Source organism: Patagioenas fasciata, chromosome 1 (assembly GCF_037038585.1).
Source record: "Patagioenas fasciata isolate bPatFas1 chromosome 1, bPatFas1.hap1, whole genome shotgun sequence".
NCBI lineage: Eukaryota > Metazoa > Chordata > Aves > Columbiformes > Columbidae > Patagioenas > Patagioenas fasciata.
This window is the reverse complement of record NC_092520.1, coordinates 149,334,129-149,348,389: the sequence shown is the minus strand read 5'-3', so window position 1 is coordinate 149,348,389 and position 14,261 is coordinate 149,334,129. Positions and strand designations below refer to the sequence as shown.

At 50.9% G+C, this 14,261-nt stretch overlaps 1 protein-coding gene across 9 annotated transcripts; it reads right to left on the bottom strand.

The window, feature by feature from the left end:
• Nucleotides 1-138: 138 nt before the first annotated feature.
• On the bottom strand, nt 139-14,049 carry LOC136116426 (uncharacterized). Of its 9 annotated transcripts, none has more exons than XM_071817327.1 (4): nt 13,545-14,048; nt 11,154-11,853; nt 4,234-4,954; nt 139-3,020 (listed from the first exon to the last, which is right to left on the bottom strand). In XM_071817327.1, exon 4 carries the CDS (start codon nt 3,004-3,006, stop codon nt 1,585-1,587), a length of 1,422 nt encoding a protein of 473 aa, XP_071673428.1. In that variant the 5' UTR covers nt 3,007-3,020; nt 4,234-4,954; nt 11,154-11,853; nt 13,545-14,048; the 3' UTR covers nt 139-1,584. The 9 variants fall into 9 exon arrangements, with proteins under 9 accessions (XP_071673428.1, XP_065718846.2, XP_065718849.2 ...); XM_065862774.2 differs by lacking the exon at nt 11,154-11,853 and having other exon boundaries at nt 4,234-4,381; nt 4,848-4,954; XM_065862777.2 differs by lacking the exon at nt 11,154-11,853 and having other exon boundaries at nt 4,234-4,378; nt 4,848-4,954.
• Nucleotides 14,050-14,261: the final 212 nt, after the last annotated feature.

The following is a 14,261-nucleotide window of genomic DNA, read 5'->3' as shown; positions in this document are numbered from 1 at the left end:
TGCAGGAGTGAGCTCTCGTCCTCCCCTTTCTGGTCAGACTGCCCTTCACAAGTTCTTCACCACACCAAACTCGGCACGGGGCCGACCGTCATTTACAATTTCACTCCCATCATACACAAGGACAGAAAAGTGGGTTATACAGAGCAAAAAATTGGTTTATTTAGGATGGAAACACAGAACTAGTAATAAAACATAGCAATATAGAGGAGGTTTATGTAATATACAGTCATTAGTGTAGTGATAAATGCAAATATAATAACGTCTAACTGCTGAGTTTTATATGTTAATACTTTACAAACAATACTGAGCTAAAGAAGACTATCATAAAAAGGACTACAAAATTGCAAACAGTCTGTGGATTACCAGTAAGAAATCATCACGTACCAGTTCTGAGTAGGACATCTGGTGGGCGAATATTTTTTTTGTTAAATAAGGTAAGGCCACATTTTTGCCCGTGTTGGTGACCCAGGTTGGAAAGTGTATCAAACCAGCAAGGACAAAGTTAGGAGAAGCTGCCACAGACTAGTAGTGGGCAGAGTTCCAACTGGAAATGCTTGCACGTCCATATTTTCTGGGAACTGCCGCGACAGTTTTGTGTTATTCAGCTGTCATATCAACCAGGATTTGCATGTGGAGGTAGGAATTCATTGCACCGTGTGAGATTTGGAAAAAAGGAAGAAGAGACAAATAGATTCAGGTTCATCTCCAGAGTCTCAGGCTCAAAAGGTCTGGAAGCACCTTTCATGAAAAAACATATAATAGCTTGGGTTGGAAAGGACCTTCAAAGCTCATCCAGTCCAACCTCCTGCCATGAGCAGGGACATCTTCAGCTAGATCAGATTGCTCAGAGCCCCATCCATCCCGGCCTTGAATGTCTGCATGGATGGGGCATCTACCACCTCTCTGGGCAACCTGGGTCAGGGTTTCACCACCCTCATTGTAAAAAATTTCTTCCTTGCGTCTAGTCTGAATCTCCCCTCCTTTAGTTTAGAAATGTTATCCTTTGGCCTATCAGGACAAAGGCATAAAAATTTTAAAAAGGGAAGGTAACAAAAAGAGAGTTTCTAAGACACAACTACAGTGTCTAACAAGCCAAAATTCAGACTTGGAAACAATCCGGCACTTTTTATTTTGATCTTTACTTCAGCTGGAAAGTTATTTTGCAAGCCTGATTCTCCTAGTTGTTATTCTACCACATGTTCACAGTCCTCGATTTAGCCAGCAGCTCAACAAAGTCACACAAGTGTGGGTCATTCTTTTCAGTTGCCAATTTGCACAGCTCTAGCAGTGATTGGTTCACATTCTTCTCCAGGTGCAGGGCACACTCCATTGCAGTCAGGCCATTCTCCTGTTCCTTAGGCTGCCAGCACACTTCCTAAACTACCAGCACTTGGCTCCAAGGATTAACTCCCTGCTTCTAGACCTCCTAAAGGTTTTTGTGCCCCTGGGGTCAAGCACCCATCCCTGACACCATTCACCACATCTCCAGTCAGTCTCTTCCCACCGTGGTTCTCGTCACCCACCCTCTTCACATGACCCCCCAAACACCGCTTTTGTTTCCTGCTCCGATCACCTACTCCAGCCCTATGGCAGAAGTGAGTGTGAAGTGAGTGTTCTCCTACCCACCGTACATTTATAAGGTTTCTCGGCCACGTGGATTTTCAAATGCACTTGAAGCGTCGAGCTTTTCCGGAAGCTTTTCCCACACTCACCGCACTCGTAGGGCTTGGCTCCTGCGTGGATCCTCAGGTGGGCACCAAGGGCCGAGCTGTGCCTGAATGTTTTGCCGCACTCCTCGCACTTGTAGGGTCTCTCCCCACGGTGGATCCTCAGGTGCACGTTGAGAGCCGAGCTCCGACGGAAGCTGTCCCCGCACTCCACGCAGATGTGGGGCCGCTCCTCGGCGTGTGTGGTCTGGTGCTTGGCCAGCGTGGAGCGGTCGCTGCACCTCCGGCCACACTCAGCACACTGGTAAGGGTTGGGCAGGAGGTCACCGTGGTACACGGGCAAGGCCTTTCCCCCGTGGATCCGGCGGTGCGTGGTGAGCGCCGAGCTCTGGGTAAAGCCTTTCCCGCACACGGGGCACTTGTAGGGCTTCTCACCTGTGTGTGTTCGCATGTGGGTCACCAGCGAGGAGCTCTGCCGGAAGGTTTTCCTGCACTCGGCGCACTCGTATGGTTTCTCTCCAGTGTGGATCCTCTGATGCCGAATGATGGCTGAGCTGTCTCGGAAACACTTCCCGCACTCCTGGCACACGTGGGGCTTCTCTCCGGTGTGGACTCTCCGGTGTATGATCAGGGAGGAGCGGTCGCTGAAGCGTTTCTCACACCGGGGGCAATGGAAGGGTTTCTCACCCTTGTGGCTTCGCTGGTGGACGATGAGATGCGAGTTCTGGCTGAAGCTCTTCCCACATTCGTTGCACTGGTAGTGTCTCTCTCCTGTGTGGGTCCGCTGGTGCCTGATCACATTGGATCTCTGGCTGAAAGTCTTCTCGCACTCGGTGCACTGGTAGGGCTTCTCACCAGTGTGGATCCGCTGGTGTTTGATCAGGTCTGAGTTGCGGGTGAAACTCTTCCCACATTCAGAGCAGCTGAAGGGTTTCTCTGCCAGGTGGATCCTCTGGTGCTGGCTCAGGTATGAGCTCCGGCTGAAGTTCTTCCCACACTCAGGACACTCGTAGGTTTTCTCTCCCATCTGCTGAATCCAAATGGTGCTGTTCCCACACAAGGGTGGATCTGGCTTGTCCCCAGAAAGGATCACCTTACTAATGTGGGCTCTATCACTGACCTCACACTCCCAGACTTCCATCCCATGGGGAGTTATTGTTCCCTGTCTCTTTCCAAAAGATGTCTCCACCTCATTTTCGGTCTCCAGCTCCTGTTTGCGGTCCTGTCTTTGATCAGCGTCCTGAAGGATATCTCCTGTGAGCTTTCTGGAGGGGAACAGATGCAGTTCAGCTCTCACATGACTTGCCTGATGAAGCTTTCCCTTCTGTGTGTCGCCCATGGTCCTGTCACCTGCTGGAGTGAACAGAGGAACTAGCAATGAATAAACACCCCTCTGCTTCTCTGAGGGAGAAACCCAAACAGGGCAACCACAGAGACCTGCTGCACGTCCGCCACCATTAGCTAACAGCGCAGGAGACAGCCCTTTGGTATCTTCTCTGGGCAGAATGAGGGCACAGAGACCGAGGAGCGCAGGAACGGAGCGTGACCCAAGGATGGGCAGCCATGGTGGCACAGATTGCAAATAGGGTCTTCTGTCATACAGTTACAGTCCTAAAGGACAAAAGCTGTCACTTGCTTCTCCTCAAAGTTCCCACACCTAGCGAGGTCGGGGAACATCACAGTATCACAGTATGTTTGGGATTGGAAGGGACCTCAAAAGATCATGTTGTCCAATCCCCCTGCTGGAGCAGGAACGCCTAGGTGAGGTCGCACCAGGAACATGTCCAGGCAGGTTTTGAATGTCTCCAGAGTAGGAGACTCCACAACCCCCCTGGGCAGCCTGTTCCAGTGCTCTGTCACCCTCACTGAGAAGTAGTTTTTTCTCAAATTTAAGTGGAACCTCTTGTGTTCCAGGTTGATCCCATTACCCCTTGTCCTACCATTGTTTGTCACCGAGAAGAGCCTGGCTCCATCCTCATGGCACTCACCCTTTATATATTTATAAACATTAATAAGGTCACCCCTCAGTCTCCTCTTCTCCAAACTAAAGAGCCCCAGCTCCCTCAGCCTTTCCTCACAAGGGAGGTGCTCTACTCCCTTCATCATCTTTGTTGCCCTGTGCTGGACCCTCTCCAGCAGTTCCCTGTCCTTCTTGAACTGAGGGGCCCAGAATTGGATGCAATATTCTAGATGGGGTCTCACCACATCATCACTGCTCTCCTCAGCAACCCCCACCGTAGCTACGTCTCCTCCCATTGCCCATGAATCACTGCTCTTCTTCCAGCATTCCTATGCTTAATCAAAGAAGCAAGCAGCTAACACCACAGGAACATCCACCCTGCCAAGCAGACTATTTTCTTTCTTCTTTCCAGTCATAGCCCTTTTCCTTAAAAAGAAAGCCCTACATATTCTGCAGCATCTGTATCTAGATTTTGTCTACAGAACAGATAGGCAAGTGAGTGGAATGACAAACTCTTTTATTAATCAAGCATGGAAATGAACATTTAGACTGAAACATATAGAGGCTCCTGTTTTTTTATTATTTATAGTCATATGGAAAACACACCTCGGAAATGGATCCTGGCAGGTGAGGTAAGCTGCTTAGCTAGATGGCACTGCTCACAGAGTTAACATTGTTCTCTTACATGTGGGAGGTCCAAATATGAGACGAATGCAGTGGGATAAACCCCTCAGGTTTTGTTTCGGGTGACCTGCTGATTTTGGAAGACAACACCACACAGGTTATACTGATTTCCAAAGTTTTACAATACTCAGGGTTGAGAAACATTTGTAATACAAATAAAGGTATAGCGCCAGCCCAAGGCATTCACCCAAGGCAGCAACGTGACCAATAAAACATTAAAAATACTGTCAGCGTGAAAGGAAGAAAAAGCCACACTTTGGTTAGCTATGTCTTCTAACATTCCGAGTATAGTTTTTGCTGAAAAATGCACAGGATTTGATTTCATTTTAGATAGGCTCTTTCCGAAAGGGTATTAGATTCCCCAGGAGTATGTTTCATCTTTATTGTACCCTGCCTATGAAATCTTCCTGAAAGCAGAATCTATATAGTATGGGAGCAGAAGAGGTGGGATGAGTGCAGAGCATGCAGCATGGTACATGCCAAATTTTCAGCATTCAGATCTTCCCTTCCCAGACGTGCTCTATTCAATTTCTCACCTTGTGAGCAATCTCTCTGCTGTCTCAGTGTTCAGCTGCTTCTGGCCACAAAGCTGTTCCTCTTCACTCCATCTGGAAGGTTAAAGCCAAGTCAAGAACTGCAGATCCTGATCAGAGGAAAGAAAACAAACATAATAAATACCCAGCATAGTAGCAGTGCTGTAGAGTGAGGTTACAGGAGAATAAGTATTTAAGGGATGAAAGCAACCAGAGGAAAGTGACACCTAGAAACATGAGTCAGGGTCACCGCTTGTTTTGTCACGCACAACATGACACCACCGTTTGGGTCCAATAACCAGGACCAGCTCACGTAGCGAAGATGGCATCAACAACACATGCTGGGGAGAGCTGCCTGCCAGTGTGCTGCCTACTCACGAGTCCCTGGATGCTCCTCCTGCCGCACTTTCAGACCAAAAATGCCACCTACTGAGTTTTGTACAAGAAAATATCAATTCCTCATACCATTCTCTCTCCATCACCTTTCTCCCTAGTGAACTAAATCAGAACATAATGTGGTTAATGCAGTTCTGTTCTGCAGGCAGAGGAAAAACGCCACCTTCACAACCAGGCTGCTTTTTGCGTCTGTCTGGAGTCCTGTTTATTGCCTTTACCAAAGGAATATTTTGCTCGATTGCTGTCAGTGGCTCGGTTAGGTCTGGAAGAGAGAATTCCGTCTGCTCACACATTATCAACTAGAGCAGTCCAACGGCAGAATTTCCTGTCCTGTTCTCCAGAAAAAATGGCAGATGGATTTTACAGGGCTGGCAACGAACAGAAAAAAAAGTCACACACATCTGTTTGTGCATGAACACCACAATGATTTAGTCAGCCAACATGCAATTCCACTTCTCAAGGATCTGTCTTCAGAGCAGAAGTAGGCTGCATGGGACTGGGGTTTGTGGGATAGAAAATTAGGTCACCCATTTAGCTTTAGCACTACATTTGTGCAGTGGTGTTTGTACAAAGGCATTTTAAGATGCTGAGGACTCAGCGACATCCTAGAAATATACAGGCTATGGAGAGAAAATGCTTAAAAACTGTGTATGTGAATGCCAGCTCTGCAACAGCATTGCACCATTTTGGTCACGTGGATTCCCACCATGCCACCGGGAACAAGTGTATAATTACTCATGACTGGGTGTTCGTAAGAAAAATAAATGTCCTTTCAAACGAGATATTGTGATAGATGTCAGTTGCCGGACTCTCCCAAGGACAGAGGGAAGACCTCCCCACCTGCATAATACCACTGTGATAAAGAAGGCCCCTGGCAAAACGGAGAGCTGACATTTTGTTGGCTCTGCCTCAGCCTGGAGTCACATCCTTCCTGCTCCCCACCATCCTCTCCACAGTAGATTTGGTGGGCATCAGCCCTTGGGGAGAGGGTATTTCCAGTCCTCCCAGCAGCAGGCAGCAGCTGCAGGCTCCAAATCCAGCTAAGAGGCAGGGAAGCCGAGGTCTCCCTCTCCATCCACCCCCCCATCCTGCAAGCATATTGGTCCACATGCATCCTGAAATGGTGGGTGGGCACCTACAGAAGGCAGAAAGCAGAAGCAGGAAACATCAGATGCTGTGCAGAGCCAGACAGGTTGTGGGATACAGCAGAAAAGTATGTTGTGCGATACGTAGCAAAGATCTGGTCCCCTAAACAGACAGGAAACCCGAAATGCCACTGAGCACCAGACAGGGATGAGGTTTCAGTCTCCAGAGCAGCCACATTTGGACAAAGATGAGTCCCCAAGCAGTGTCTTGGCTGATGAGGTACTGGTCCTTACAAGGCCAAACAAGGAATGAGAGAAGTGACCTGTAGTGTGGGGAGGCCATGGGCTTCACCAAGCTCCTGTGACAAGGGACAGACAGAGGCTCCAAAAGGACTGCACCATGAAGGACGTGGCTGGGCAGGGGTGGGCAAGCCACTACTGAGGCCACCTCAGAGAGGCATGGAGAACAGAAAGCTGCCGTGGATGTCAGCCCGGGGAGACCAAACATCCTCCGTGGGGGCTTTCTCTGAGTTTTGACCCAGCGGCATGGCAAGAAGGAGGGCAGACGCCATTGCTGCCGGGGGTTGGCTGTGTCCAAACTGAGCCTCAGCCTGGTGGCCTCCGCTGCCGTCCCTGACACAAACACAGCGGCAGGCAGCACGCTGGCCCAGCAGCAGGGCAGGAAGGAGAGAAGACAGAGGGAGGCATGGGCAGGAGGCAGCGGAAGAGAGAACAGTGGGAACAGAGGTGTCTGTGACACCACTAGCCATGCTCTCCTGGGGGAACCTGGCAAGTTAGGAGGAGCGTGCAGGCAGGAAGGAGGGCAAAGCGGTGGAGGTGACACCTCTGGCAGTGCAGGGGGACCCAGGCTGTTACAGGGCCCCCCTCACAGCGTGATGTCGGCCATGTGGGCTTGTCTGGTTTTGTCTGGTGAGTAGGAAACATCTCTCCTTCAAGCCAGGTTGTGAGGAAGGGTGTCCAACGCAGCTGCTCTTTACCGCTCCCTGTCGCTCCTCATCTTTGGCAATTTGGAGGCAAGAGGAAGAGATGCGACCATCCTTGAATGTCTCAGGTGCAAAGACCTTGGTGCTTAAAATTTTGCCTGGTTTTCACTCATTGGAGCTGGTAATTTATTCATTAAGGAGGGCCAGAGAGTAACCAAATTGCTGGGGAGGAGGAGTGGAGCTGGTATTTTGTTCATCAAGGAGGGACGGAGAAGACTTGGAGCTGCACGCAGAGGGCTGAGGCTGGAGCAGTGGCAGAGACCAGAGACACGATGAAAGGGACAGCTGGGTGCATAAACCAGATGCAGGTGCAAAGGCAGAGCTCTAGCCTTGACCTGCAAGGCCAGAAGGGAAGAGCTGGCTGGGTGAAGCGACAGGGGAGGCAGGAGAAAGAGGCCTGAGAGAGGACCTTGGTTAAAGACAAACAGAGAGGGATGTAGCTGGAAGAAATGGAGAGAAAGGCCAGGCTGCTCTGGCCACATCCTAGTGGGAGACCATGGAGGGGCCCTGTATTCCCCGATCCTCTCACTCCCCTGCCTTCTGCAAACAGGGTCACTTGGCAAAGTGTGGTGCTCTCCTCTCCTACTGCCTCACCAAGTGCTCATTAACCCCCGCTGTTCTCTTAGGGGGAAAGTTTCATGCTTTGGTTTGATCCTGCTACGGATACATAGGTGTTAATCAGACAGAGGCCATGAGGAAGTTTTTAATTTGTTTTTACCAAAAGAAAAAAAGACATCATAAGTTAAGAGACTATTACAGAGGTTGCAAAGTCAAACTTGGAGCACACCTGAATCGCAGTTATTTTGCAACCTTAGATTTGTTCCCCCTGTGCATGGACTTAGCAACCCAGCTCTTCAACTACCTGGCTTCACTTTTTTCACATGGATTTTGGCTTCTTCAGTCCATGGATGGACACTGCCTTTCTAATGAGCAGCTATTCAGCATGCTATGTCACCCTTACTGTTCAGTGTTTGACGCTCTGATTTATTTACGGATCCCATTTGTATGCTCTGGTTTAGACAGAATGACTCATTTTGTCATGAACTTTCACATACTCTATGTTTCAGTGCTTCACAGCTATTAATTGGTTTATAGTGATTTTGCAAGTGGCAAAATCAGGGCAGAGAGGTATTACAGTCAAAAACATCCACTGCTTTTAGAACCTCAGTTTGAGATATCTCAGCCCTGTCTTCTCAGAGTACATATGCTAATGTAGTACTTATTTGCCATTGAAAATACACCACATGTAAACTCCAAAACCGCAAAATAGCTCAGCCTTCCTATAAACTGCAACCCACAAGGTATGGAAAATGCCATTTGTAACACACCAAGAAAGCTGGTACTTGCCTAGCATCACACAAGAGCCTCTGTGGTGTAGCCAGGAATAAAACCTACTTATTGGAAGAGTATCTGCAACACTACCCTTGCCCTTCCAGCATCTTCCTGACTCATTCTTCTGTACACCTTCCAGCCTGTGGGAAATTAAGCAGATGTCCTGAATATGGTAAGTGCCTATGCCCAGCAACTGATTCCCTGCCAGAGCAGGTCCAGTCTCTACACTGAAGGAGCTGCAAGCCTTAAGCAAAGAAGAGTAGGTTGCTCTGTACTTAAAGAATGTATAAAAAGCATATGCAAGAGGAGGTGAAATTAAGATTGCACACAAAGCTTTTATTTGGGCACATCTAACCCCCAAATGTTTGATTTCACAAGCTTTCATAAAGTTCTTTACAATGAAGAACTAGCTTTAAGTTTTGCATATGTGTTCAGTGAATGCTTGGACCACTGTAAGAGCATACACACATCCACTGGGGCATGCTCTGTTAACTCAAGGAGTCTGGACCCACTTAACCAGAGGAAAAGAATTTGCAGAGGCTAAACATTTTGAAAGCAATCCACGTCCTTGCACCAGCCTCGACAGCAAAGCTGCATGCCCAGTTTCAGCCAGGACTTCCAAGATGTTTTTCCCAGTTCAAGACTTGAATCTCCAGAACTTTGGTCAAGGTTCCTCAGCTACGCACTGTCCCCAAAATACTACACCCCCTTCCATATGGGTGGGGCAGGTTCTCCTCAGGTCTAGACCCACATGTTAAGCATGTTACTGCATTTCCAGTAATCTTATTGCATTTCCATGCTGGACTCTGCATCCAGAGAAGGCAACAGAGACCTGAGTTCAGCCCTCCAGCTCTTTTGAGTCCACCTTGGTCAGCATTTCCTCCCCACCGACCCCCTGCTTATTCTATTTTTTCACCAGTGCTCTTGGGCTGGGGCTGCATAGCCGGCGGGAAGGCGCAGCAGCCGGGAACACCACTCTCCGACCAGGAGTACCGCCAGTTCTTCATGTCCCTTCAGGCCGCCGGCCGTGTCAGGACTGCCTGCCTCCTTCGCCTATTGTACGGCTGCCAGAACCCCCTGGTGCAGAGACTGGACAAGTATGAAAACCATGGAGCCATCCCTGAGGGTAAAGCTGACCACGACTCCCAACAACAGGCAGATAGATGGGGGTCCTCCATGGCCAGCAACTGGATCTGATCGCTGGGAGGGGATGTAGACTCATGAAGTGATGGGGGAGAGGGGTGGGTAGCGATCCTGCAGTGAGGAGAAAACAACTGCTTGTGAGCATTCTCTCTCGCACTCAATCGCATCCATGTGTGCCCCTAAGGCACGCCCTGGGTCATGGACATGACCAAGAAGTGGTCAGGTTTCTCACTGAATTTCAGATAGACACCCAAATGGCATGGGGCTTGTCATGGAGGGATGTCAATCCACACTGAGGTTATTGCTGACGGCTGGTGGTACCACAGTACTGGAATTTATCACTGAGTCTGTGTCTTTATTTGCATCTTTCTAGGGCCCATATGCTCCGAACTGCCAGGAAATCCTTTCTTCCCCAACTTCTGCACCTTTTCTCTTTATCGCTGTACTAGGAAATGGTATTTCATTAAGGTGAGTTATTTAGCTATTTCCTGAAGACCACGGTGTGCCGAGCAATGAGCAGGCAAAAGGGAAAGCCCTGAAAATGGGGAAATGGGAAAACAGGAAGCTAAAACACACAGAAGACAGAAGGGAACCATGGGCAGCCCACCTTCCAGGGGCACTCACACCAAGCTGACTAGCTTACACAGATGGCACCTGCAGCCACTTGCCAAAAAGGAGACTTTGCAGAAGGTATTCTTGAAGAATATTAATCTTTGAGGACCACATCAGCCCTTATCTCCAGCTGTTATTCACAGCCAAGTTGAGATAATCTAGGTTACTGCAGGAGAAAGGGTGATTGATTCAGGGTAAAAGGAAAGGAAAGCAAAGAGAAATACAACCAAGAGTCACAAGAAGAGACTTAATGGGAGACTTGACAAGGAAAGAAGAAGGTTTCTCTCCTTTCTTGGGCTCATCTTTGTAGGGAGAGGGAAAGATGGGACTGTGCAGTGAGTGCTAACCCCACAGAACAGGGGGGTGGCTAGGTGTCTGCTCCTGAAATCCACTGCCTCTACAGAGGTGTATGTTCTCCTCCACAGAGGACTGCATGCCCGGGAGAGCTGGGCAGAACACAAGCCTCCAATGACATGGCTATGAGCAGTGATGCCATATCTTCCAGCATCCTCAGGCCCCAGCTCCTTTTTCCCATGTCTCCAGCAACTGCCCAGCCAGCTTACTCCATCACTGACACAAAAATAGTTGTGATCCCCGCCTCTTCACCTGAGTCAAAGAACACGCAACCAAATCCTTCTGACCCACATGCCACAGAGGTGACGGCCAGAGGCCAGCAGCAAGGACGGCTGCCCACCAGTGACATCCAGGATCTCCTCCTAAGGCTACAAGACACCTACGTGCAGAGTTCGGCACAGACACTTCAGTGGCTGTTGACCATGGGGAATGCAGCGAGGGAGACAGATGTGCGGGCTGCCGCCCTGAGGCTGCTGGCAGACCTGAACAACGCCAGAATGTCTCAGCGGCCAGCCAGCACTGACACATGGCACAGAAGAAAAAAGTGAGCAGCAAAGGAGGAGGAGCAGCCTCTGTGGCTCTTCTACGTGGCACAGATTCAGATACGCTGTCTCAGAGGGGATGTGTGGGAAGAGGGAAACACAAGGAGGAGTCCTCCTTCCCAGGCCTGAGGCATCCTTGAGGTTGACAGTGCTTCCCCAGGCCAACAGTGTGGGAAACAAGGTGCAAAGCCATCTTTTCTGAGTGCATGGGAGAACCCAGGCATGTGAAATGGTATTGCTCAGGATTCAAAGAGAAAGATGTCATCCTCTTGGAAATAACTGTATTGAAGAGATACTGTCCTCTGCCACAAAACCAGTTCACTTGCTGTTGTTAAGTTCTTGAACAAGGCAAGCTGGGAAAATAATTCATTTTTCCTGCTTGGGGTTGTCCCACTATGACTAGCTCTTCGTCCTGGGCATTGCATTGTGTCATTCAATGAACATCATGGGAGAATGCTGGCCTTTCTCCATGAAGTATAGGTGTTTCTGCTGAGAAGCATTAAGGGAAGAATCTTCTTTGGAAGTAGGTGTATGAATATACCTAGAGATACAGAGATATAGAGCTATAGAGATATGTATATACAAGGGGTGCTTTCTAAGTGCAGGAAGGCTTTACCCTGCAAGGGAACTGCTGGTATAGCATTCTCCTTCTACTGGTGTTCATACATGGTTGTCATCTACTTGTGAAATAGATGCTAGGAAACACACAGGATAAATACTCGCTTTAAGAAGCTCCTCTTGTCTCTCTCAGAAAATCAGAGAGTGATTTATGGGAACTTTGTCTGAAGTGCTGTTCCTTTTATAAACACTGGATACACCTGTAAGTAAAACTGTGTGAAGCCATCTGGAGCCAGCACTTACTGCTAAAAGCAGAATGGGAACTCTTCAGAAACCAGCTCTGGTTTTCTGAACCTCCACTCAGAACGAGCTTAGAGCTATCTCAAACCTACTCTAAACTCCAGAGCCTGGTTTTGGCTTTCAGGAAACCACCGTTACAGTGAGAATGCCCTATTTACCTTTCCTCCCACACGCCTTCTTGTAATCTATTCCACCGAGGGCTGTGAGGAGAAAGGCAGCTCTCCCTGTGGATGCACCACATCAAGTGTATCCCTGTGGAGAGGGTCAAGGATATCTGTTCCCCTTTATCTGCGTGACACAAACACAGCTGAGTGAAATATAGCCTCTGTCTACATCCATTTAAAGAGAGCTTTTAGGAGAAGAGCTCCTTCGAAGAAGATCTCAAAATTACAGGTCCTCTGTTTGTCCTAGGAAGCATAATCTTTCCAACAGCTCAAGGTAAGTTGTACACAGGAGGAAAAACTTGTTCAGATAAAGGGCTGTCAGGCATTGGAACAGGCTGCCCAGGGAAGTGGTGGAGTCACCATCCCTGGAGGTGTTTAAAGGACACGTAGTTGAGGTTCTTAGGGACATGGTTTACAGGTGGACTTGGCAGTGTTAGGTTAACAGTTGGACTCGATGATCTTAAAGGTTCCTTCCAACTGAAACAATTCTATGATTCTAAGAGTGCTTACTTGTTTTCATGCACAGTCCTTACTGGGTGGGATCCATAACAAAACACGGCCTGCCCTGGCCTTGCCCTTGGCACGCCAGCTCATTCTCTTCTCCCTAGAAAGAGCCCAAAGCTGATGGATCCCTGCCCGAGGCACCAGAGCTTTGTGTCCCCCCCGCGCTGCCTGGGCAGTGGCAGCGCCTCCAGCCCCACAGCAGGGCACCCACGGGGCAGTTCTCACAGCAGCCCCGCTTACCATCATCACCCTCGGTTCCTATTTGTCAGCCTTCGCGTGGATCGGTGCACACGTGGGGTCGCCCGATTTGCCCTCAGCGACCCGAACCCTAAAGGTTTCCTAATCAGATGGCTCCGGCCTGGCCCTCCACGATGCCACAGCCCCGCGCCGCGGCCCCGGGGCCGCCCTCCGGCAGCCGATCGTCCCCCGCAGGGACCGCCCGCTCCTCATGGGCCGTGCCCGGGCGCGGGACCCCGACACCTGCCCCGACCCAGCGCCGCGGACCCGCGGGGTCCCCGCCCGCTCCGCTTCCCCGCGCCTGCCTCGACAACGTCTCGTCGCTTCCCAGCGCCCCGGGAAACCCCCCGCGCTGCCGGCCCGTTACTTGGCGGGGCTCCGCTCGCCCGGCCCCCTCCGCCCCGGCACCGCCCCGTTTTTGTCGCGGCGGGCGCGGAGGAGCCGCGCTTCTCCCGGTGCACGCACTTACCGGAGCCGGGGCCATGTGAGCGGCGGCAGGCCGAAGCCAGGGCGGCGGGGCTGAGGGGAGGCGAGAGGCGGGGGACGGCGGCGGCGGGGCCGGGCGGCGGCGCTGCGGGGTCCCTGTGCGGTCGCTGTGCGAGGGGCGGCGCGGCGCGCTCCGTTCGGCTCCGCTCGCTGGTGTTAACCCTTGTCTGCGCCGGGAGCGGCCCCGCCGCCTCCCCCGGGGCTGGGGAGGGGGTCCTGGTGTGGTGGGTACGGCGCGGAGCTGCCCCTTGATGCGGGCAGAGCCGCCTCTGGGAGGGAGGGTTCCTCTCGCCGCGATGCGGGAGGGCGGTGGGGGAGCGGAGACCCGCCTCCGGGGGCTGCGGGGCCAGCCCGGTCAGAGGGGTCAGTGTCACCCTCGGTCCCCAGGCGTCCTCCCTGGAGGGGCAGGACAAGGCCGGCGAAGGGAGGCGGCTGGGCGTGGGTTTTCATCGTGTTCGGTGCAAGGGTCTCTCCAGAGCATAGTCAGCTCCGGCGCTGGAAATGCTCGGGTCACGTCTCATACCTGTCCAGACATACGACAGTCAACAGCACACAAGTCCCAGGGCACCATGCCCCACGGATTTACCTCCTTGTGCATGTTTCCCAGCACTGACTCTGTTTTACCGTGCTTGTAGGCCCTGGCAGGTAGGGAAGCACCAACGTGAAGCTAATGCCCAGAGCTGCTTTCTGTCACAACCTC